At 38.5% G+C, this 26,656-nt stretch overlaps 1 protein-coding gene across 2 annotated transcripts; it reads right to left on the bottom strand.

Moving 5' to 3' along the window:
- Window positions 1-15: 15 nt before the first annotated feature.
- On the bottom strand, window positions 16-26,152 carry LOC306881794 (protein-glutamine gamma-glutamyltransferase K-like). 2 transcript variants are annotated; one of them, XM_079436072.1, is made up of 15 exons: window positions 26,063-26,152; window positions 20,824-21,408; window positions 19,434-19,720; window positions 19,129-19,320; window positions 18,357-18,608; window positions 9,058-9,176; window positions 7,997-8,104; window positions 7,681-7,858; window positions 7,004-7,142; window positions 6,687-6,879; window positions 5,432-5,585; window positions 3,588-3,872; window positions 2,587-2,747; window positions 2,301-2,437; window positions 17-1,186 (listed from the first exon to the last, which is right to left on the bottom strand). In XM_079436072.1, the coding sequence occupies exons 3-15, from the start codon at window positions 19,717-19,719 to the stop codon at window positions 1,039-1,041; spliced, it is 2,352 nt and encodes a 783-aa protein (XP_079292198.1). In that variant the 5' UTR covers window position 19,720; window positions 20,824-21,408; window positions 26,063-26,152; the 3' UTR covers window positions 17-1,038. The 2 variants fall into 2 exon arrangements, with proteins under 2 accessions (XP_079292197.1, XP_079292198.1); XM_079436071.1 differs by lacking the exon at window positions 20,824-21,408 and having other exon boundaries at window positions 16-1,186.
- Between the last annotated feature and the right edge of the window lie 504 nt (window positions 26,153-26,656).

Below are 26,656 nucleotides of genomic sequence, written 5' to 3'. Positions count from 1 at the left end.
ACAGACTGTAACATTACAAACATATGTATTATTTATTTATTTAAAACAGACTAGGAAACAACTTAGAGCAGGTGTGCACTGCAGAAAAGAATTTATAAATAAATAATTTCTATATACTCAACACTGTGGTATCCATGAATGAATGAATTTGTGGTAAACAATTTAAAATGCAACACACTTAATTTAGGCACAGCTGTTTGGTGTGAGCAGATTGTTCAATAAACCTCTTCAACAGGTTCCTCTCATCACAGATGACATTTGTTCCAATCCAAACACAAGGGAGTGTTACTTCATCTTTCCAAATCAAACACACGTCTCATTTTGTCAAGCAGGCGAAATAAACATCTTCAAAAAAACTACTACAGAAAACAGAATGGTGTTAATAAAATGTTTTAATAAAAAAAATATAGGTGTTAATTAAAATATTAATAATACAAACAAACAAAAACTACTTTTATCTCCTTCATGGAAAACTAATATGCCATAAAGTGTCTTCATATGTTTTCATAGTTGAGGTGCACAGTCTTTATAATAGCAAAATTATGTGAGGATACAACAGAGTTATGCATCAAACCAATGCGGGTTGTAATTTTTTAGTATTAACAATTTACTTAAAGGCACATTAAATTAATCCATAATAGTCATTATTGTGAACACTATGCAATATAATGCACTACAGGTGCATATAAATAAAATGCATAGGCTACATGTGTTTATCCACAATAAAATACATATTTTTCAGATTAACAGTCATTAGAGAAATTTTTTTAATACACGTTAATATATCATCTTACCGTTTTCAGTGGTGAACATAAACATTTGATCAACTAAATAACAGTCAATAGATACAATAAAGCAAAGCGATACAGTACTTTAAATAAATAATGTCTAAAATGAAATAAAAACAAACTTCAAATTAGGGGCATACAGTAGGAACGATTGTATGTTAATTTCTTTAAGATGTCTGACTGTAGAAATCACCATATGGCTCAGCGTAAACTACTTATATGTGATAATGGTAATACTGTCTGACTGAATTCACTGGCTCTCGTGAACGTCGATGTCGGCCACGCCGTGCACCTGCGTCAGCTGTCTGCAGTCCAGAGACGCCACCAGCTTCCTCTTGCCCGCCACCGTGGGGATGAAGTGCTCCGTCACCGTCACGTTGGCATGTTTGCTCACATCACTGAGAAAACAGAGAAAGAGAAGACATGGAAGAGAGACATTAATGCAACATAGTCGTTAGTGAGAGAAAAGGGACGAACAATACAATAGAAAGCAACTTCAAAGTGTCTGAGAGCAGTGAACTGAACTGTGTACGGAATTGGTCATTGTTATTTAGTATGATTAATATATTATAGTCTTTTTTTTTAAAGATTTCCTTTTTCAAATCAAATTTTTATTTTGTCACTTTAAGTCATTTTAATAGAGCAAGAGCAATGAACTGAATTCTGTACAGGTCAGTGCTATTTAGTATTTTATATTAGACGTATTATATATATATATATATATATATATATATATATATATATATATATATATATATATATATATATATATATTATATATATATATATAGTTGTTTGAATTTATTATAGTAAGGTATTACATTATTTATTACTATTTAGAATTAGCCTTTAATATATTAATTTTTCATTTAGTTTATATTTTAGTAGCTTTAATTTTGACTTTTTTTTGTCTCTTATTATTAGTTTATTTTTATATTTTTTTTATTTAGCCTTTTATATATTTTTTTTATTTTAACCTTTTTATTTTTAAGTTATAGTTTTAGTAATTTTAGTACTTCAACATCGACTCTTTTATTTCAGTTAGTCACCAAAGCAACTTTTTTACATTTAATTTCACTTTAAGTCATTGAATATTAAGTTTTTCATCTCATTTTTAAATTTTATTTTATTTCAGTTTTATTCCAATTAACAGTGGATCCTGTCTGAATTTTAACCGCAATTTGGATCCATATCTAATGGGGAATTTTTTAGAAATCAACCAAGATCCTGCAGGATTATTATTTCATTTATTATTTTCCTATTAGATATTGTGCAACATTCAATAAAACTCCACTTGTATTGTATGGTGTCGGAAAAGGGAAATCATAGAGAGCGCTTTAGCAGTTTTAAATAATTTTCTATAAAAGATTTAGATTTTGTGTTTTGATTTGATTCTGTAAGTAATTCCCATAAGGATCCTTCAGGATTGTTTCCAAATGGTAGAATTCTGAGAGGAATCCTGCACACATTCCGGTCAGGATGACTGATCTTGGATAACTGTGAGGCTCGTACCCGACTCTGATGGGATGGAGGTCTCTCAGCCCCAGTCCTTCCACTCGGATAACCACATTACGCAGAGTACAAGGCAGAGGATTCGTGAAGGTGATCTTCGCGGACATCTCCTTGCCCACATACGCCTCTCCGACAGGCTAAAGGAGAAATTTAGGAGATTTACAAACACTCTCTGTTTTAACATGAGACAAATTTTTATATGCAATAAAACATTCAGCAAAAGCAGTATTGTGGTGAAATGAACTGCACTGTGGTAAAAAGCAGCTGAGGGATCTGGAAGTCTCACCTCAATGTTGAGATCAGGCGTTCGGAGCCTAAAGCTGGTCTGATTGGCCAAAACCTGCTGGGTCTCACTGACCCGTCCAGACAGAGTCAGCATGAGTGCGGCCTGATCCACCAGCTGGTTCTGATACTGTGCGTATGGCAGCACCCATTCAATGACCTTCTCTAGAGGACGTAAAATAGACATAAAGTGATCATCAGCAATGAGATTCTTTAGTCTATTCAGTATGCTGCCTATTTTTAAACATTATGTGGATTAAATAAAGAAATTAATACAGAATGCAGCATTAAAGGTTTATAAAAAAGCATGATACACTGTCACATGACCTCATTAATGTTGCATGCTTAATTCAGCAAATTGCATCAAGTTATTTCAGAAATTAATGAGCTGTGGTTTTAAGTGGTTAAAGTAAAAAAAAAGACTAAAAAAATACAAAATAAATGAATGCGACTAGTGTGTATTTTATGTGGAAAAGCCTTGTCAGTCTTTATTCATATAATGAGAAAACATGTTAGATGTGTTATATCGCTCACTAAAATAGAAAAGTTTCTTTCTAAATTGAATAAAATAACTAAAAATATATTTTTCTATATACTAATAAATCATTGTTTATTTATAATGGAAAAGTCAGACTTGTCAGATGAAAACAGAATTGAGAAAAAGGTCAAAATTGCAAGATGTAAGCTGAAAGAATATAAAAATTGCAAAAAGAAAACTCAGAAATCTGTCAAATGTAAAAAGTCTCAAATACGAGTTTTTATATTGTAATTGTGAGGAAAAAAAGTCAAAACTGCAAGATATGAACTTAAAAAAAAGTCCAAATTGAAAGATGTAAACAATTATGAGTTTGTAACTTGCAATTGTGAGAAAAAAGTCACAATTATTCCTATTTTTTTTTTTTTACTGCAAGGAAAGCTTGTATCATATACTGCCCACAGCATGCATACTGTAACAGTAGTGTGAGTGGTCTGCTAGTATGCCAATCCGAACAAACCCAAGCTCACCTTCCTGTGGGTTCAGCTCCACATTAAGCGTGTCCTTCTTGACGGTGTCCTTCAGCACGCCGGTGTAGAACATGACTGCCACCTGACTGTGGAGGGTGGTTCTGCGCGGCTGAGAGCTGGTGTTCTTCACCACGATCTTCAGATGAGCGTCTACACCCATGCGTGGACCTTCTCCCTCCATCCTCACCTCCACCCGCACATCCTCAGCAATGGGACTGGAGTAGACATCAGGTTTAGAGCCATAGCGACAGGCCGTTTCCACTGCGATACGCTCCTCCTCTGAGTCTGAAGCGACAGATTAAAAAACTACTGTCTACTGTATGTCGCCCACATTTTTCTAAATGTCTTCTTTTGTGTTGAAAAGAATAAAGGAACTCAGGAATACAGGTTTGGAACAAGTTGATGGTGAGTAAACAATGAGAGAATTTTGATATTTGGGTGAACTGTCTATTGTCTGTCTCTTTTGTTTATATTTTGTGTAGCTGAGTAACTGAGACAATGCTGATATTGTTTCCTGTGGGTGGAACTCGGTTAAGTTTAAACTAGCGTTTGGAGATAATGACAGGTATTTTGGTGAAAAGGCTGAGTGATTACAGCAGAGGAATGTTAAGCCATTTATCGCCGGTGTAAATGGGTATTGTGTGTTCTTGGCTGCCTCTGTCCTGGCATTAGCCATCATTTATGCTTGGTGTTGCTCTGGTGAGACAGCATCGACTAAGAACATGAGCCGAGCTCCTGACTGTATGGATAAATCTCACAAAGAAAGGTTATATTGCTCCCTAAAAAATAAAATGAAAAAAAAAAAAAAAAAAAAAAGTAAAGAAAAAAAAAAAATGTTTTTCTATTTTTTTTTCTATTTGCCAGTAAATCATTTTCTTTATGTATTTTAATGTATATTAAAACAAAAATTGCTATTACAAATACATTAAAAAATAATTTATATTAAACAAAATGTAATGTATTATGTAAGATAATAATTTAATTTAATATAAATAATTTATTTAAAAAATATTAAAATAACCATAATTCATAATTTACAGTAATTAATTTACAGTACAAAAGATATATTTATCTATACTATAATTTATTTATTATGTGTGCAACATGAATATGCATTAATGTATAATTAAAGTATATAGATGTATTTATCTATATCATGTATATTAAAAAATCCTGTTTTATTTTTAAATGTAATTAATATAAATAATATAAAATAATAATAATAAGACAACACATTTATTTACAGGTGTAACAAATAATGTAAAGCATTTACAGTAGTGTATATAAATTAATAAATCAAGTATTCCCAGTGTTCCCATACGATCGTTCTCATCATTTTAATAAGGAAAGGGGTGTGTGGCGACCCATACTCAGAATTTGTGCTCTGCATTTAACCCATCCAAGTGTACACTCAGTAGTGAACATACACCCGGAGCAGTGGGCAGTCAATGCTGTGCCACCTGGGGAGCAGTTGGGGGTCCGGTGCCTTGGTCAAGGGTCTCACATCAGTCGTGGTATTGAGGGTGGAGAGAGTGCTGGTTATTCACTCCCCCACCTACAATCCCTGCCGGACCTGAGATTCGACCCCAAGACCTTCGGGTTACAAGTCCAACTCTCTATCTCTCTAGGCCATGACCGCCCCTGTATGTGAGTTCATCATTATGTATAGTAATAGTACGTGATTTCATCATTATGAACATATTGGTCCTGTTGTATTATGCAATATTTGCTCAGGGCCTCTTCTTTGACAGCGATAGTCTATATTTCATGCGTTTCAGGTGGGTACAGGCAAAACGAGACACTGAGATTGATGTTTGACGTGTGTGAAAGTGTGTGTTTCTCACCTTCAGGATATTTGTAAAGGTGTGTGATGTCATCACGCTCGTCGGAGCCCACAGCTTTAGTGCTGATGCAGTGGCCGACTGCTTTCTTCTCACTGTGGATCTGACTGAAGGTGCCGTCCAGGTTCCTCTGCCAATAGATCTTATCACTGTTCACCTGCAGCAGAAAAAGCACAAGCTTTAAAGCTGAAACTACTTAAAGGGACAAGAATATCAAGATAAATGCAGGTTTCATACAGGATCGTGCAGAGGGTATAAAGAAACTATTAACAAGGAATTCCAACACGTCAGGACGGGCCTGTTCTGTAGCACATTCATATTTAACAGCATCCACAAGCCTTTAACTTCTGCACAGTGAAACAGCACATTTAATGAGAGACATGGGAGCAAGGTGATTCTATCCATTAAAAAAACCTAAGAATAGATGACGTCCAGTGTTGTTATCATTACCTCATACTATTAAAAATCCTTTTTGAGTCCTCAAATACAGCTGAAATATAATAAAATATAAATGCAGTGTTAGATGAAAAATTAAACAACCTTAATGCTGTCTAGGCAGCTAACTGAAATGAAGCAAGTTTAAGTTGCAGTACAAAAAATACTAAAACTGAAATAAAAAAAAAGTACTGAAATAAAAGAAGAACTAAAGAGAGAACATAAAAATTAAAGCTATTCTAAAATATTAATATTATAATAGTAGTATATAATACTCAAATATAATATTTAATCATATAAGAAATACATAATAAATACTCAAATAAGGTGAAATCATCCAAAAAGGAAACTTTTGAAGAAGTTAACAAGGTCGAGTTATTATATTCTAATAAAAAATAAATAAATAAAAGAAACAAATAAAGAAAAAACATGGCCAGATGAATATAAAATAATAGTATTTTCCGGAAAAGAAGTTGCACATGAAAATAAATCAAAATTGCATGTCATATTTCAGAAATAATGTAAAACACCTGTAAATGAACTAAAGTTATTTTTTAATATTAATAACAGATTTGAATATCAGTTGCTTTGGAATATAAGTTCCAGTATGTTTCATATTATTTTTTTTAAAAGTGGCTTATATTCCAGAAAAATGGTTAAAAGAAACTGGTACCCATTTCTAAAGTAATATTCACTGAATGCGCACTTTGATTTGTGTGCAGTAAATTTGATTAATCTAACATGCACTTTTCTAGACAGAAAGGATGTGGATGGTTCTTCTATGGCTGGTTATATAATGATAATTTGACGTGTCTGGACTCACCTCAGCGAAGACGAAAGGCGTGTCGAATTTAAGGTAGACCTGTCCAGAGCGAATAGCAGCCAGTGACGCCGGGCCGCAGCGGAACGTCCCGTGACTGGTCTCCTGGGGTGTGGAATCCACGGCCTGCCAGCCACCCATACCAGGGGGCAGATCCGGACGGGCCATCCAGCAGTCATTCCACACATGGAAGTTCCTGCAGGACAGAGGAAATCATGGTCTCAGAAAGACTTAATAAAAGAATGTAATAATATACCGATACAACAGCAGTCATGGACGTATTTCATGAAATTATTCCATGAAAATGCACAAATCCTCACCATACAGAGTCCGAGTTGAGATGATGGATTGGTTCCATATTCTCATCAAAATACACATCTGTTGTCAAGGACACATCCGTATCATGGGCAGACTGGAAATTAGTTACGGAACGGGTAGGAATACCTAGACATCTCAATACTGGGACAGATGGAGAAAGAGAGCATGAGTTTAGTAATTTTTGTAGATATTCAATATAATAATATATATTGCTGTTCAAACTTTTGGGCTTTTGGAAGAAATTAATGCTTTTATTCCACAAAGATACATTAAATTGATCAAAAGTGACATTTAAAAAGTTACAAAAGATTTATATTTCAAAGAAATGCTGTTCTTTTGAACGTTCTATTCATCAAAATAAAAGTTCCAAAAATCTTGAACAAGAACTATTTTTGGTTCTTTGGATCCTCAAAGAACCTTTCAGTTAAATATTCTTAAAAGAACCATTTGTGGTGGTGTGAAGAACATTAAAAAAAATTTAAAGAACCTCTTTCCACTTTAAAGAACCTTTTATGGAATTTCATGGATGTTAATGGTTCTTCACGGAACCATGAATGCCAATAAAGAACCTTTATTTTCTAGAGTGTATATGCCTACAGTTGGAATCCTGAATCGCTAACCCTAAGCTTTCCTGCCGTCAGCAATGGCAAGCGGAGGCTGTTATCTGCTTCACACACACCTGTGGTCGTGACCCCAGAAAACACCCAGCACTGGCCGTATTTGACAGGCGTTCCTCCTTCTCTGTGGTATTGCCTGAGGATTTCAACACTTCCACTCCAGGCTGTGGGAGACGTCCCACCCGTGTAATTCCCAGACCAGTTTCCCTCCAGAACGCCACGGTCATCTGGGGAATTGATCTAGAATGGACAATCAGATACAATCACTAAGGGTTTGAGGTCACGGCAGGTAAAGAGTCTTTGTAAAGAGTATCAGAATAATCTGGCACTCTTTACTGGATCTGTTCCAGCAGTGTTGCTGGATGTGGCGGCACTCACCATGGCAGAAATGACTCGGACCACATTGACAGCATCTCCTCTACCCGAGGGAGGAACCTCACTATTATCCAGCACAAAGAGACAGGCCTCCAGAATTCCTTCATCAAACTGGATGAGAGAGAGAGAGACAATTAGATGAAATCTCAAGTCTAAGCATGGCCCAAAATTGGTTTGTTAAACAAACAAATTCTGGTTGCAAACTTGCCACATATTTTTGCTATTTTTTTAGGCACAGTAATCACGTTTTTTTCCAAGCCAGTCTACAATTATGGCATAATTGATGTCAGATTTACCGTAAATTTACCGTGCTTTATAAGATGTCTTTTCCTGTGGGCAGTTCTTGTGAGAATAAGTTAAAAAATGCTTCACGTTTTTGTGATATGTGGTGTCTTCCAAAAAAATCAAAAATCAAAACAGAATCATTGTTGTTAAACTAAAACTATTAAAAATTGTTTTTGGTAATTGAAATGAAGGTAGCTCAAGTAAAAAGTGAAATAAAAAGTTTGGTAGCTGAAATAAAAAGTAAATATTTCTTGAAAAACTAAAATGGAAATTAGAAATGTTGCATTGCCAACTGAAATAACTAAGTTTAAGTTGAACTTAAATTACAAAAAAATTAAATAGAAATGATTAAAAAATAAACACTACTATTAAATTCAAATGACAAAAGCACATAATAAAATAACTCAAATTAAAATAAAGCAAACATGAAAATTTGTGTGTGTGTGTGTGTTTTAATTGCAAAAACAATACTAAAAAAACACTGCTATATGGTGTAGATATGGAAAAATGACTAAATCATATTTTCTTTCATTTAAAAAAATCTTTAAAATCATTTTAAAAAATGTACGCAAAATACAGTTCTATGGCAGGTAATATATGTATGCCTGTTAAATGATCAATTCACTGATCATTTGTAGTTGTGGTAAAACATTTAGTTTGATATCTGTGTGTCAATTATGGTTTGCAATGTGCTTTTTTCCTTGTATAAGGTAAGAATTTCTCACAAGGATTTGTCAGTAGCATGTTTTTCCCAGAAAGTGCTTTATTTATCTCCGCACCTGGCCGAAGTTCCACGTACGAGCTCCAATCTGCTTCTCAGTGCCATAGTAGATTCTTCCAGTGTCATTTAAGACGTACTCCTTCAGCTCTTTCTCCCCCTCTATGTACACCGTGTCATCTGAAGAGAGAGAAATTTGTGAGGGACCATGAACACAGTTCCAGGATATGATACAGGGGTTTGGGTCATTTTAAAAGAAAGCAGTGTTATAGAGTGATGCCACAGCAGGGCGTCTGGAATCTGCTGTGCTCTGTTTTCATCAAATGTTCTGTGTTCTGGGCGTTAACGTCTGAACAAGAGGGAGGTGCAATCAAATGGGAAAAGGGAAAAAAAGGAGGCACTATAAAGTAACGGAAATGACTAGAGGAGATACTAGACGACTGAAAAGATTGCAAAATGAATGGAAAATGACTCATGCTAGAGAAAGTGTAATGGAAAGAGGCCAGAAAGAGTGAAACACTGAGACAGAAAAACACAGCAGGCTCATACATACTATAGTTTATGTAGGGGACTTTATATACTGGACAAGATTTTTATTTATTTTTTTTTAAATACAATTAAATGAACATAGGTCACAATTCCAACTTCTGAAACAGTGTTGGTATTGCTATCTAAAACTAAAGCTATTAAAAACCGTTTTACTTAATTGAAATAAATCTGAAATACAATTAAATATAAATATTAGATGAAAAAATAAACTTAAAAATATTTTTAAAAATTACTAATTTGAAATGTTGTATAAGCTTAGTATACTGAAAAATTAGGTGGAGAATGTTTCTAAAATTGCAAGTATTTTTTAATAAAAATTACAAATAATTTAAAAAGTAATAAATTAAATATTTCAAAAATGACTAAAGCACAGAATTTAGCTAAATTACTAAAGCTAAACAAATTAACAAAATTACTCAAATTAAATCTGAAAATAATTATGACAATCATCACAATATTTTCTTGGGAACTAATTTTCTTACTTAATGTATAGGTTTTTTTTTTTTTCCAGGTAATCTTTTGTAAAATCGACTTTTAATTAATAAAAGCTAGTTCCTAATTTCATTACTCTCTATCATTTTAGAAGGGAAAACTGAATAAACATCAGTAAATATTAGGAATAAATTTGATTAAGTTACAGAAATCGGTGTGATAATCCAAAATAACAATGGATGATTATAAAAAGATTCCAATTAATAAATTTACATCCACTGAGCAATGCTAAACTTTACCTCTTTATTTGAATCTGCTTAAGAATTTCCTAAATTTTATTGCCATTGTGTAAATAATCAAGTTATGTCAAGTTAAATCAGCTACACCCTGTTATTGAAAGACTTCCTTAAATTAAAACACATTCATGCAGAGTTAGAGTTCACAATGTTCTGCAGAACAGGAATGAGCCAGCAGCTTTCAACAAAAGCAAAGAGCATAAAAATTAAGTGTTATAAAACAAAACAGGCTGAAAGAAAGCAGTCAAGAATGACAGGAAGGGGCCTGGAGTGAATGAGGGGCCAAGAAGGGAGAGAAAGAGAGCGGGAGAGGGAGGATATATTTGACATGTGAATCGCCAGATGAGGTGGAGCTGTAAAAGAAACATCAGAAAAAAATGCAGAGAGCGAAAAGGTTTACAGTGCTTGTGTTACGGTGCTGTGCGGAGTAAGGAGCGCACGACGAGGATAAACCATTAACTTCTCTTTTAATCAGAGATCCAGGAGCAGATACAGACACAGGAGTGCACACACAACATAACAGAAACAATAACCGACAATCAGACATACTAACACAGGAACTTATAAAGGGACAGATAACGAGGATGGACAGGTGCACACAATGACTAAATAAACTGAACTAGGACACAGGGGAAAACAGAAAACCCGACATGGAACAGTCACAAAAAAACCCAACATGTAACATATCGCCCCCTCCCCGCAAGGCGTGGCCTCACGCCGTACCGTAACAACTGAGGAGGGCGGGTGGGGGTTCTGGAGGAGGATGTGGAACAGGAGGGTGACGGAGACAAGACATGGAGTCCAAACAATAAGTCCATGGGGGAGTGGAGGGTGGGAGGAGCCAAGGGGGAGCCAGGAACAGGAGGAGCCAGATGACGACCCAGGCCACAGTCAGGATGGTGGTCCACGGGGGAGCCGACGGAGGGAGGAGCCATGGTGGAGGAGTGGCCGCCGACTCCATGGGACCGACCCACGGCGGCGGAGCAGGTGGAGGTGGAGCCCGAGGTGGAGACGGAGAGCCGAAGAGCCAGGGTGACGCCGAAGATCCGGAGGTCCAAGGCGGAGCAGATGTCTTCGGCGACCTCGGCGCAGGCGGAGATCCGGAAGGCCGCGGCGGAGCCGGAGCGACAGAGGACATAGGTGGAGCAGGAGGGAAGGAGGAGCCCAACGGAGCCGGAGGGACGAAGGGACGGGGCGCAGCCCAAGGAGAGTAGTCCTGAGGTGCAGGTAGGGGGACGACTGACCAATGCGGAGCCGGAAGGACGAGGGAGCCCGGTGGAGCTGGTGGACAGACGGGATCCGGTGGAGCCGAGGGAGCTTGAAGGCATGGTGGAGCCGCAGGGTCGCCGGACTGAGGCGGAGTCTGGGTCTCGGAGGCTGAGGGCGGAGACGAGGGATCCTCCAGACTCAACGCCAACAGAGCTGGAGGTCGGCAGACCCGCGGCGAGCCCACGCCACAGATGGTGTGCTGAGGGTGAGCAGAGGGGCTGACGAACTCCAGTGATGAGGGTGTTGGAGTAGGAACTAGATCAATGAGAGGCGGTGGGAGAGGGAGGTCGGGTGGGATAATTTCCCAGAAGTTCAATACAGGAGCTGGCTTAAGGATGATCGTGTCAGAGTGGAAGTCAATGAGGTTACCCAGGTCCAGTTCATGCTCACCCTCAGCGGTGGCGCCGTGGGCGGGGCGCTCCATAGCCCCCGCGATCTCCACAACTTTCTCCACCGTCGGATGCACTGCCGGCTCTCGCACCTGGTCAGACGTTTGGGGCTCGGGCTCCGGGACGATCGGCAGCTCTGTCGCTCCTGATGGCGATGGCTCAACGACCGCGGCAGGCTCTGGCTCTCCGTCTGCGGTGGGCTCGGGCAGCTCCGCGCTGCGGGGTGGTAGTGGACTGGGCGCTGGGTCCCGAGTGGGGCTGGTGTCATTCTCTGCGAGGTCCACGGTGAGTTGCGATTTGCAAGACACCAGCACCCACTCGATAAAGGCGGCGAGGCTCTCTCGAGGACCGTCCCCGGACAACTGCCCACGTGTGGTGTTGTTCAGTCCAGCTTTGTAGAACGAGCAGAGGCAGTAGTCCGGGAAGTGTGTTAAGTTGGCCAGGAACAAGAAATCCTCTGTGTGGTCCTCGAGAGAGCGGTCCCCCTGCTCCAGCAGGATGACGAGGAACGCGGGATCCATAGTAAAAAATAAAAAACTTGACGAAAAACGGGAAACAAAACGGGGAAAAAACACGCCGCAATCTTACTGTTTCGGTCGGTTATTATGTTACGGTGCTGTGCGGAGTAAGGAGCGCACGACGAGGATAAACCATTAACTTCTCTTTTAATCAGAGATCCAGGAGCAGATACAGACACAGGAGTGCACACACAACATAACAGAAACAATAACCGACAATCAGACATACTAACACAGGAACTTATAAAGGGACAGATAACGAGGATGGACAGGTGCACACAATGACTAAATAAACTGAACTAGGACACAGGGGAAAACAGAAAACCCGACATGGAACAGTCACAAAAAAACCCAACATGTAACAGCTTGGAGGGAAAAGTGATTTGGCAGACCTCTCTCTTTCCTTAAGCATCTCTGGCATTCAGTGCAGGAAGGAGGGCAAGGCCTGAACCACCCAAGAAAACTAGCTTTGAAATATCTGACTAATCAAATCAAATCAAATCAAATCAAATCACTTTTATTGTCACATCACCACAGCACGTGTGCCTTCGTGAGTGAAATTCTTGAGAGCGTGCTCCAGACACTGCAGAAACAATTTACATATAGACAATTTACATATAAACAATTTACATATAGACATTACCATACATACGTACAGACTTATACAGATGACAATGTGTAATATACACATACATATACTCAGTACACATAGTGTACTATTAGACAGACATACAGTTACCGATACACATTATACACAGTATGTAGTACACATTCTACGTTATATACACACAGTAATATGCGAAGATGCAGCAGATTATATATAAACCGGGTGTGCAATGTCATGGATGTGCATTGGATGGTATCCAGTGCTGGCAAAAAGATTGTTGTATTAGTGCAGTAGTGTACTGGTAGTCCAGTTTGAACTGTATTGGAATTAAAGTGCAGTGTGTGGTATATTGTAAAGTGGGAGTGTGCTGTAGGGTGTATTAGTTTTTACTGTTCATTAGCCTGATAGCCTGAGGAAAAAAGCTATCCCTCAGTCGGCTAGTGCGGGATCGGATGTAAAAGTTACCAAGATGGCGCCGAGCATGGCAGCCGTGTTGCGAGCTCCAAGAAAACTCTGCAGTTTTTCTTATGTTTCTTATGTTTTATTTGTTATTTTGTTGTTTCACGTGTTAGATGTTGTCAGTATAACTGTCTACGATAGACACACGCTTTTGAACATTGGTTCCGTCGTCGCGCAACGCAAACCGGACTTTGAGTTCCTGAACGCCGGCGCCTTGTTTACAGACACCGCATCAGAGCCCTTTGTCTGGGCCGCACGATCGCGACCGAGGAAACGCCGCCGGAAAAGGGGGAAGAGAGCCGGCGTCCTTGTCAGACTCAGACGCCGTCCCCTCCGACCTCCTCCCCCAACTATTTTGCTGGCTAACGTTCAGTCACTGGACAACAAACTCTGTGAACTGCGGGCACGCATCTCATACCAACGGGAAACAAGGGACTGCTGCATTATTTGCCTCACAGAAACCTGGATGTCTGCAGTGGTTCCAGACTCAGCCATCGAGCTTACGGGGTTCTCCGTGCACCGCTCGGACAGAACGAAAGAGCTCACAGGGAAAAGCAGAGGTGGGGGCGTCTGTTTATTTATCAACAACTCGTGGTGTGATGAACGGAACCTACACTCTATTAAATCCTCCTGCTCCCCTGATCTGGAATTTCATATGCTTCTGTGTCGACCATTCTGGCTACCGAGGGAATTTACAGCGATCATAATCACAGCTGTTTACATTCCCCCTCAAGCCAACACAGACCAGGCACTCAAGGAACTGTACGGGAATATAAGTGAGCAGGAAACCGCGTACCCAGATGCAGCGTTTATTGTTACGGGGGACTTCAACAAAGCCAACTTCAGAACAATAGCTCCAAAATACTTCCAACACATCACCATCAACACGCGTGGTGATCGTGTACTTGATCACTGCTACTCTCCATTCCGGGACGCCTACAAATCGCTCCCCCGCCCACCTTTCGGCAAATCGGACCACTCTTCCGTTCTGCTCCTGCCTGCTTATAGGCAGAAACTGAAACGAGAAGCACCCGCCCTCAGGACAATTCAATGCTGGTCGGACCAATCAGACGCTATACTACAGGACTGTTTTGATCACGTGGACTGGGACATGTTCCGGGCAGCGTCTGATGACGACATAGAGGCGTACTCAGATACTGTAACGTGTTTCATCAGGAAGTGTGTAGAGGATGTAGTACCGAAAAAACAATCCGCATCTACCCCAACCAAAAACCGTGGATTAACAGCGATGTTCGAGCAGCCTTGTCAGCGCGGACATCTGCCTTTAAATCCGGAAACTCTGACGATCACAAACAAGCCAGTTATGATCTCAGGAAATCAATCAAAGCTGCCAAACGACAATATAAAAACAAAGTTGAAGAACAATTCAAAACCAACAACGCAAGAAGCATGTGGCAGGGTATCAATAACATCACAGATTTCAGAGGGAATAAACCAGCTACTGTGAACATTGCCGCCTCTGTACCGGACGAACTTAATCACTTTTATGCTCGTTTCGAGGCTCACAACACCGCCCACACAGAGCGCGCTCCCGCGGCTGTAGCAGAAGAGGCGAGCGCACTTTCCTTTTCTGTCGCAGATGTAACCCGATCCTTCCGACGGGTGAACATCCGCAAGGCTGTGGGTCCCGATGGCATCCCAGGCCGTGTGCTCCGAGCATGCGCATTCCAACTGGCCGGGGTTTTCACAGACATTTTTAACCTTTCCCTCTCTCTGTCTGTGGTTCCCGCATGCTTCAAAAAATCCACCATTGTGCCCATACCAAAGAAAAATAAAATCACATGCTTGAATGACTGGAGGCCCATTGCTCTGACACCCATCTTCAGCAAATGCTTTGAGAAACTCATCAGAGACTACATCTGCTCTGTGCTGCCTGACTCACTGGATCCCCTACAATTCGCATATCGCAGAAACCGTTCCACAGACGACGCTATTGCCTTCACCCTGCACACTGCTCTCTCCCACCTGGAAAATAAGAACACCTATGTGAGAATGCTGTTTGTGGACTACAGCTCAGCATTCAATACCATAGTGCCTGCCACACTGGTTGAGAAGCTCCAGACTCTGGGACTAAACGGATCTCTGTGCAGCTGGATCCTGGACTTCCTGACAGGCAGATGTCAGGTGGTCAGAATGGGCAACAACACTTCATCCCCGCTGACCCTCAACACTGGTGCTCCTCAGGGCTGCGTCCTCAGCCCACTCCTGTACTCCCTGTACACACACGACTGTACAGCAACACACAGCTCCAACGTCATCGTCAAGTTTGCTGACGACACAACGGTGATAGGCCTGATCACTGACAACGATGAGACGGCCTACAGAGAGGAGGTGAGAACCCTGACTAAGTGGTGTCAAGAGAACCACCTCTCACTCAACATCGACAAGACCAAGGAGCTGGTGGTGGATTTCAGGAGACAGAGCAGAGAACACACACCCATCACCATCGACATGACACCTGTGGAGCGAGTAAACAGCTTCAAATTCCTCGGTGTTCACATCACTGAGGATCTCACATGGTCCGCTCATACAGATGCAGTGCTGAAGAAGACACACCAACGCCTCTTCTTCCTGAGACGGCTGAGGAAGTTTGGAATGAGCCCCAGCATCCTCAGATCATTCTACACCTGCACTGTGGAGAGCATCCCTAATATATATGCATAAAAGTTCTCCTTTTAATATCATTTATTAAGTTTTATTTTGATGAGCATTTATATTATGTTTACTTCACCGCTGCATTATTTTATAGTTCGTGATTCTTATCAGATGTAACACCGTAATGAGTCTAATACTACATCATGGAAAAGACAGTGATCACTGTGAGATCGTTCTTTTAAGAGAATCAACGCCAAACAGAACGAATGACTCTAATGAGCTGGCTCTTTTTAATGAATCAAAACCGTACAGCACAAGTTTAGTCTGATTGAAATGATGAAACTCTTATGAACAAACAGCACAACTGAATCTGATTCTCGAACAAAATATGAGCCAGCTCAAAAACCATACAGCACAACCAGTTTATTCTGATTCTTGAACAAATGACTCAACAGGTTCTTTCCAATCAAATCAATCCGACCGATTACTGAATGAATGACTCTTATAAGTGAATCAAACCAAATACAGCTCACCGCTCAAAGCAGTTAAGTTACTAACTGGTTGTCCAGATAACATTTTGTAGTTACAGATTTGTCAGTTTTGAAAGTAGTATTTTATATAAAACCATATGAATAAATTCAATGTTTACGACATTAAATACGAGTTATAACCAGTAACTGCAGCAAAGCCAAAGCAGCTGTTAATCAAGCCTGCTGGAACACAAATGGATTACAAGATTACTTTCATTCCTCCTGAAGACTGACGTAAGTCACTGGGCTACAAATGGAAACTTGCACCTTCATGCTATATTGCGTTAACAGTTGCCTGTGCAATATTTTAGGCTGAATATGTCACGGTTTCCCGACGTGCTTCAGTGGAGATGTGCGTTGGCTTCTCGTCAATAAACATGTTCGGTTAAAAGGAAGGTGTAGAGTCATCTTCTATCTACGCAAACTTGATTTCATACATCACTGCATTCCGAAATGTGGCATAGCATGATTCATTAACATGTTGCAATCTCTGCGCTGATGAAACTATGGCAAAAAAGAGCATAAAATATCTTAAGGTAAGTCAATGTGATTTCCATAACTTAGACTAGTGATTAGACTTAAGATCTGAAAAACATTTTAAGTGTTTATTTTATTGCACTTTATCTATTTGCATCTGTACACTGTAAAAAAAAATGACCGTGATTTTAACGGTAAAATACTGTGAAAATGCTACAGTAAAAATCTGTTAAACGGCTAATGGTAAATTCCCGTAAAATTTACAGGGAAAACCCATAAACTGATGTTCCCAGAATTCCCTGCGTTCCATTTCAAATTTTGTTTGAATTTGATGTTTTTTTCTTTGAAATCACTAGATTTCTTCTTAGTTTTTTCTTAACAGTTATATTTATTAGGATTGTATGTTACATCTAATGTTGTTAAAATAATGTTTATTGCATATTTCAGTTTAATGTGTCTCACCATGATGGTGTTTAGAGCTTGTGTGAATGGCACTGTGCACCTTCTATATATGTTATATATGTTATTAAGCTGTGATGGGTTTTGGTTCATCATGTGACTTTCTACTCACCACCTGCATTTGGTGGTTATCAGTGTATATCAAAGGTACAAAACAGATTTCAGTACTTCAATAGGTTGGTATATTAACATTATATCAGTTAATGAAATTACGGTATTTAACTGTAAATTTAAGTTAAAACTGTAAAACCTAAAATGTTTTTACCGTATTTTTTACGGTAGAATTCCGGCAACCACAGCTGCCAGTTTGTTACCGGAATTTTTACAGAATTGTTTTTACAGTGTAGATTTCAATTTTTTAATCATTGGATCCTCTTCAGTAAATGGGTGACATCAGAAAGAGAGTTCAAACAGCTGATATTTTAGCAATGGTTTGAAGAGAAAACATCTTGATCGATTAGTTTCTTACAAACATGCAGCTTTTCATTAAATTCATTAATTGATGGACTGGAGTGGTGTGGATTACTTGTGGATTATTGTGATGTTTTTATCAGCAATTTGGACTCTCATTCTGACGGCACCCATTCACTGCAGAGGATCCATTGGTGAGCAAGTGATGTGATGCTACATTTCTCCAAATCTGATGAAGAAACAAACTCATCTACATCTTGGATTGCCTGAGGATGAGTACATTTTCAGCAACTTTTAATTTTTGAGTGAAGTATTCCTTGAAGTATGCTGGAACTCTATCAGTCTTACCTTCACACCAGGGATTGAAGAGCATGTAAATGTCTTTATCGTGGTCATGCGTGGTAGTTTCGCCCGTCTTCAGACATTGCGTTGCGACGGTCAGCTTGTACTTCCCAATAACAGCAGTGACGGGGGAGTTGACGGACAGCTTGACCCTGTTGACGTTCTGCTCCACGATCTTGGCCTCCCAGCTTTCATCCTGGAGCTCGTCCACCAGCGGTATGATGATGTGTGTCCTCTTCGACACCTGCGGGAGCGGCCCTGAAGGATGACATGAAACATATGGTTTAAGGAGAGGCTCAACTGGCCTTCAGAAGAATGTGATGAATTCAGTTCCAGGTTTCGAAACTCCTGATAAATGATTACACAAGGGAGGATTCCAGCCAAATCATTTCCAGACACAACTATGCTGAAATCAGGGTTATTATAGTTCACTACAACTAAAGCCAAAAATGTACTGTTAACTAAAATAAAATAAAAAAAACTTAAACATACTTCATTTCAGCTAGTTGCCAAGGTAACATTTTTCATTTTCAGAATTTACCTTGAAATACTAAAGTAACTAAAACTAAATAAACTCAAAGTAAATAAATATCAAATATACAGACAAACTAATAAAAGATGACAAAAACACACAACAAAAGTTAAGTTGCTTTTTTGATGAAACGTTACTTTCATGATCCTATAAATTCCCAGTTTTTGGGCTGAATATACTATTTCAATCTGAAATTTTGAATCTGACCATAGATTCTGAGATCCTGAGATTCAGTTTCATGCTCACCTGTCTTCATTTCCAGGTGAAGTTTATCTGTGTTTGGGTTGAAAGGTCGTGAAAAGTTGAGCTCTATTTGGAAAGTCTGGCCTCTGCGGATAATGAGCTGGTCACTGTTGTATTGATCCGTCTGATGTTCCTTCTTGTTCCGATTAGATTTCTGACTGAGCAGATCCACAGAACACACTGCTAGAGTCAACTCTGATAAGAAAAGATGGAGAGAAGAAGACAAAGATTGAGTTTGAGGAACTTCATCTGAAGTTTATGAGAAGAAGTCTCAAATATCATGTCAGTAATCAGACCGAGCTCCTCACCGGCCAGCTCTGTGTCTCCGGTGGGAGTCAGTGGAGTCGTCGGTCCTTCATTCTTTCCGTCCCCGGCAGCCACACCATCCACGTCACCGCTCACATCATACGAGCTGTTCTGTCTCCGGAAGCAACACGGACAAGCTCTCCGAAACCAGTGGCGGCATCCGCTCTCTTCTTTCTTCATTTTGGACTCTGCGTGTCTCTCTGGGACTGCCTGGCCATTGCTGGCAGAAACACCATGGAAACGGCCGACAGCGGCGTTATCTCGGATTGACAGTCTTTCTCCTGGCATCCTGGAAAACATCATACAAAACAATTAGATGGAAAATAGTAATATAAAAGTAGTGAAATAAAGACTTGGAATCTGCATGCAGACAATAAATGTTTAGCAATGCATTTGTTGATTGTGATTAATTACTGAAGCAAACGTAAAGAGAATGCAAATGAGATCTCGAGTAAAGAGCGCAGAAATACAAGAGTAACATCATTCTAAGACTTGATTGATTCATCACAATAAATATCTGGCATTTGTATAATGCATCTGCAAGATAAATATTCTTAGCTCTAAAATGGAATAAAACAAGTTATAGGTAGCTTGATATGAGTGTGGCTTGAAAGAAGTTAAGGTGTGAATTTTTTTTGTATTGCGGGTAATGCAAGACCCTTTGCCTGGTTTACGTTCTCTAGCGATGTGCACATGACTAACTCTTTTGGAAAGGTGAAACAGACTTTTCAGTTTGCACAAAACAAGAAGCACACACATGTATTACTATGAATTGCACACTAGATAAGATCTAAATGAAATTTTCATATATATTTTACATTCGTAACATGTAAAGTAAGACATTTCAAAAGTTTTTTTTGTTTTAATTTTGATGATTAGAGCTTACAGCTCATGAAAGTCAAAATACAGTATCTTATTAGAATTATCTTATCCAGTACTTATATTAGAATATTTATATTTGAATTTCATTAAATGACCATCCCTACAGTATAAATTCAGGGTATCTCTTGTTCTTTGAAACCACAATATTGGGGAAGACTGCTGACTTGGCAATGGTCCAGAAGACAATCATTGACACCCTTCACAAAGAGGGTAAGTCACAGAGGGTCATTACTGACAGGTGTGGCTGTTCACAGAGTGCTGTATCAAAGCATATTAAATGCAAAGTTGACTGGAAGGAAGAATTTGGGTAGGAAAAGGTGCACAAGCAACAGGGATGACTGCAAGCTTGAAAATACTGTCAAGCAAAGCTGATTCAAACACTTGTGAGAGCTTCACAAGGAGTGGACTGAAGCTGGAGTCAGTGCATCAAGAGTCACCACGCTCAGACGTCTTCAGGAAAAGGGCTACCAAGCCACTTCTGAACCAGAGACAACGTCAGAAGCATCTTACCTGGGCTGTGGAGAAAAAGAACTGGGCTGTTGCTCAGTGGTCCAAAGTCCTCTTTTCAGATAAATTAAAATTTAGCATTTCATTTGGAAATCAATGTCTGGAGTTTGGAGGAAGAGTGGAGAGGCACAGAACCCAAGCTGCTTGAAGTCCAGTGTGATGTTTCCACAGTCAGTGATGATTTGGGGTGCCGTGACGTCTGCTGGTGTTGGTCCACTGTGTTTTATCAAGCCCAGAGTCAATGCAGCCGTCCACCAGGAGATTTTGGAGCACTTTATGCTTCCTTCTGCTGACAAGCTTTATGGAGATGCTGATTTCCTTTTCCAGCAGGACTTTAGCACCTGTCCACAGTGCCAAAACCACTTCCAAGTGGTTTGCTGTCCATGATATTACTGTGCTTGATTGGCCAGCCAACATGCCTGACCTGAAGTCCATATGGAATCTATGGTATGTTTTCAAGAGAAAGATGAGAAACAGTCGATCCAACAATACAGACGAGCTGAAGGCTCAATAGTGCCTCAGCAGAGCTACAGGCTGATCGCTTCCATGCCATTCCTCACTGATGCTGGAGTTTGTGCTAAAGGAGCCCTGACAAAGAATTGAGTGCATAAATGAACACACTTTAAAGAACTTTTCTGCTTTGCAAATCCTTTTTTTGATTGATCTTAGGAAATATACTAATATTTTTAGATACTGGATTTTGGACTTTCATGAGCTATAAGCTCTAATCATCAAAATTAAAACAAAAAAATGTTTGAAATGTCTTACTTTGCATGTAATGAATCTAAAATATATATGAAAGTTTCACTTTTTGAAATAAGTTACAAAAAAATTAAGTTTTTCACGATATTCAATTTTTTTTAGATGTACCTGTACTAATTTTATTAAAAGAAGAACTTAATAAATACAAGCCATTATAAAATAAAATGAGTTTATATTTATTTTATATTTTTTCTTTCATTAAGACATGATCATTTGCACAAAATAAGAACTATTACACAAAATTTGTTCAATAAAAGTTCAAAATAAAGGTTTTTATGATGGCAACTGATGCAACTCATGGAACAATGTTGCATACTACCTTTAGAGAAGTTAATCATAGTGTATATGTTTTTTTAGAACAGTTGCATGATATTTATTTCTTCCCTTATTTGTTCAGGAACAGTATAAAAACTTGATTTTAGCACAAAACTAAAATTTGTTAAAAATAATATTATTAAAATAAACATTAATTACACAATTAACTTTAAAACTAGGATTCATAAAATTAAAAAAGGATTTTTTTTTTTTTATGTTATTTTATAAAAACATTTTTATAGGAAAGAGCATTGAAGAAGTAGTATTTAGAATTTATAAATAATACTAATATATTAATTAGATTAGTATTCCAATCCAAACATGGTATAATGCTTTCTCCCATGTTACACAATCAAAAAGTTCAGCAGCATGAAAGCCACCATGGAAAGAAAAAGTTCCCATACAGCTGCGTTTTTCCACAGCGTTGTTAAAGTAATTGCCTATTTGGATATGAGCCGTAAAATTCAGAATGCTGTTTAAAGATACAGGAATTTCCCAGCATTTCTTCTGCTGACAGATGTGCCCCAGATAGCCATTAAAATATACATCAGTGACTGTTCACAAATGATCAGCGATCACTATCACTTTGGTACAGAAAAGATTCAATCAAAAGGAACAGAAATGCTGACATTGCATGTGGATTCGGTCCCAGTGACAAATAAACAGTAAAAATGAGAACCATGTGTTTCCTCGAAATGGCCTTGTGCTCTCCTCCATCTCCTCGACATGTTTTCTTCTGTTTTCTGAAGACTTTTCTCACAATCACCAAATTCCCTTTGTGAGATGCATTCCTTTCATCTTAACATAAACCAGACATACCTCTGCAGTACTCCTCAACAGAAAAGAGATTAAATGGACAGCAAATTGAGACTTTTTTTAATATTGTTCTCATCAGATTTTCATCTGACACCCCAATTTTCTCACTTTTAAACTTCAGAGACTCAAATATTTCTCAAACAGTGCTCAGATTTGCAGATACAAACACCTGCAATAAAAATCCAAAGATTTCAATATAACCTCAGACCAATTGATCTGATATTAATTTTATAACTCTATACTCTTGGTGTATGACAACTATTGACTTGTTTGTGCTTCTAACACAGTTCTGCTCATAAGTCTGCAGCTGTATATGTGAATGTGTCCAGACCAAGAATCTGTGCTATGCAGCTCTGGATGACTGTACGTCACTGAAGCCTGCAGACTGTATGCCATGAATACTACAGTTACAGGATAGACCAGAGGACAAACGTGAATTCAAATAACATCTACTTTGACATGTTTTATTCAATTAGGAAATATGCATTCATGATTGATGTCATGAGAACTTTCACAAGGCCTGATGAGTCTTCAGTTTAAAGGTTCTCACAGGAGCAAACGCTCAAAGACTGAGCAATTAGACTAGCTGCCCAGTTTCCTACAAGACTCATGAGGTCACGACCTCTATGGCCCTGCAGGCACAAACTGAGTCAGTACTGAGAGGTTTATATCCATCTAGGAATGAGAAATCACAAATGAGAGCTCTTTATTGCCTCAATTGTTTCTTCTAGACAGAACAAATGAAGACTTTTGCTCCTGCTTCCATCACTGTAAAAATAAAGTTGAGCCAACTTAAAATTTTAAGGCAACCAGCTTCAGCAGATTTTTGAGTTTTCTTATCATGGTTGCCTTAAAATTTAAAGTTGGCTCAACTTTTTTTTTTTTACAGTGATGTGTCTTGTCTAGACTCTCAGAATAGATCTTAATTATAACATACCAAATCAAAATAAAAGTCTGATGGTTAAGCACTTGAAAATGAAGAAATTAAGAATCTATAATAACCATAAATAATAGCATTGTCACATTACATTTTTAATTCAAAATAAATTATTATATTGTTTCATTAAAAAAATCTTAAATACTCTTTTTTTTCTTTTTTTTTTTACAGTGGTGAATTTTTATATTTCTACACCTATTTTATTCAGTGTACAAACAAATACAGCAAACCTGGATTTTTAAATCACATTTTAAACCACAATTTTTATAAAAAAAAAAAAAAAAAAACATTTCCCCCCCAAATCATGCAGCTCTACTATACACTTACTGTATGTTGTGGCTACTTTTATTTCTACCAAGGACTTTTAGGAGAAACAGCTTCACAATGTTGCCGTTTAACTGAAAAACAACTGAAAACTAAATTCAACTGAAAAAGTCTCATGAGCTATTAAAGAGCAACCTTAAAGCAACGCATTTTCCACTGGGTGTTGTGTATCATGAGATGCCACAGGGATTTATAGATGTTTAGAACGAATCCTTCAAGTATACATAGACAGCTATGATTGGAATGCTATAATGCCTGACCCTAATGCCTCCAAATACCAAGGCTTCAGCCTTTCTCACACATCTGCTCACGCTAAATCATGACACACCATGACCTACGACCCCTGCATACTAATATGAGTTTCACAAAGATAAAACTGGCATATTGTCAGAGTACACTGAGAATCTTCATTGATTTAGATTTTAAAGAGACGGTTCACTGAAAAAAAAAGCTAATTCTGTGTTTAGTTTACTCTTGTGTGCCCCAAACTGCCTTTTTTTCCTTTGTAAAGCACAAAAGAAGAGGCTTGACAGATGCTAGACAGAAAGGTCGATCTTGCTCTTTTCAGTACAATGTGAATAAAATAGTTTTGTGGGAGGAACACTGAAAATATATGCAGATGTTCACTTAAAATCTTGCATACATTGCATTTTTGGTCTGATTTCAGTGATGGATGAAATATAAGCCTGTAGAAGCATACAACTTTAATATTCATCTGTTTTGGTCTGTCGTTGGGTGCAAAAGAGCAGCATGAATCGTCTGCAAAACTTTTTGTATTCCAAAAACTGGTTTGAATCAACATAAAGGTGAGAAAATGATGTTGAATTTAAATTTCTGAGTGAACTGTTATATGAAGCTGTGCAGTGTGTGTTCGTGTGGGATCGTAGATGACGCCAAATTATTTTAATTTCTTGGTTTACATGAAAATGTCCCATACTGTTGCATAAGCACCTAGCAACACGATCAAAATAAAAGCATAATGTTTCACACCTGATGAAGTCATGATCTGCAAACCAAGCAAGAGAGTGACTGGGCTTATCACCACTTGAGAAATAACATGACTCTACATGCTGTTATTGCACAGCAAATATTTTAGATAGTAGTTCACTACTGGCTCAAGCCACCGAAGGAACCCTAGCAACCGCTCAAAACAACCAGAACACAGATTTATTTCAGTTTTACATCTGTTTGTGTGTGTATGCATTGATTTCGGCAGTCAAAACCAGACCCTTATTGTTAGAAATGCAAACAACTATGTCTTTAAGAACTTGTTCGACTGATGCTAAAAACATATAAAGTTCTTGTTTACTGTATTCAGAGTCATGAGATGAGCACATGATAATCACACTGACCAGTTATGTGGAATAGACTAAATCCTTGTTCGACTCAAATGGATGGCCAGGGAAAAATTAATTGATGTAGGAGCCACAATAAATTGATAACTGTGATAATAAATGAAACATACATGTAAAATGAAAAAAAAGAAGAAAAAAAAAGCAGGATAGGCTATGAAATTATCATAATCTGTCTTATTGTTTTTGTGCAGAAGCCAGCAGAAAATGCTAAGATATGTTCTCGGGTCTGTGTGTTTACTAGCCTATGAAGAGGTTTTCGTTTAGTTCCCCACCCTGTCAAATCAAGAACAGCTGTACTGAATTCAAAAGCAAAAAACACATCTGGAAATCATGCAGTATCCAGCATGCCAAAACATAAGAAGTGATTCTAATGCAAAATAAAGCATTGGCTTTGGTCCAAACACTCTATGCAACGTAAATCCTTAAGGCATATTGAACAAATATGCTACAATAACCGTGGCTTATAAATGTGGTTTTAATTTCTCTGTGCTGCAAATTCCAAACGAAATACAAAAACACCAAGAGAGTCTACTTTATAAATACCGTTATAAATTTGATAGAAACCGTTTTTATAATTATGGGCGATAATCTTATCTTCAGAACCTTAAAACTTGGAAGAACCTCTCATGAAGTGATTTAGAAGCGCATTTAGGGACCCTGAACATTTCTTCACAGAACAAACAGCGAGACTGACAGCAAGTGACACATGAACGAATACAAAGCTTAGACTTACTTTTATAAACAGGTTTTCTTCACGATATTCCGATAATGTTCTTCAGAGTCTCAAGACGCGATCAAACTCGGAGCAAGTCAAAGCGACACTGGCCAAGTCTCTCCCTCACATGAGGTTAATAACGCCCCCAATGCGCCCACCCCCTGTTACATTTTCTGGTTAGTGTGGTCAGTCGATTTGTAGTTATGCTATGAATGAAAATGAAAAATGCCCCCAGTCTCCCCAATCCCAGTTTTAATCAGGGACACATAATTGATTGTTCATTGATAACACGCTGAAAAAACCAATAGAACCATCACAAAAAAAATGCCATTACAAACATTACAAACCATAAACTTTTAACCATTATAACCAGGAATTTTTTTGTAGTGTGTTTTGGGACATATTCCATTAAGCCACCAATAGAAGGTGATGGTGACCAATTACCAGTCTCCATTAAAACCAATTCAATTCCCATTATAACCAGCAAAACCATTACAAATTTTGTGATGGTGTCTATTGTTTTTTGGGGTTTTTTTCAGCAGGGCAACATATTATTATGGTATTAGCCTACTGTACAATTCGCCTTGACATTTAACTTAATGAATATTTCTT

This window comes from Barbus barbus (genome assembly GCF_936440315.1).
Source record: "Barbus barbus genome assembly, chromosome: 15".
Lineage (NCBI taxonomy): Eukaryota > Metazoa > Chordata > Actinopteri > Cypriniformes > Cyprinidae > Barbus > Barbus barbus.
This window is presented reverse-complemented; position numbering and strand designations above follow the sequence as displayed.

Coding starts and splice junctions, on each gene's coding strand:
- LOC306881794 (XM_079436071.1), bottom strand. CDS start 19,719: ATGCCAGGAGAAAGACTGTCAATCCGAGATAACGCCGCTGTCGGCCGT. Junction 7,859..7,996: donor TCCGAGTCATTTCTGCCATG/GTGAGTGCCGCC, acceptor TGTCCATTCTAG/ATCAATTCCCCAGATGACCG. Junction 2,438..2,586: donor CGCCTGATCTCAACATTGAG/GTGAGACTTCCA, acceptor TTTCTCCTTTAG/CCTGTCGGAGAGGCGTATGT.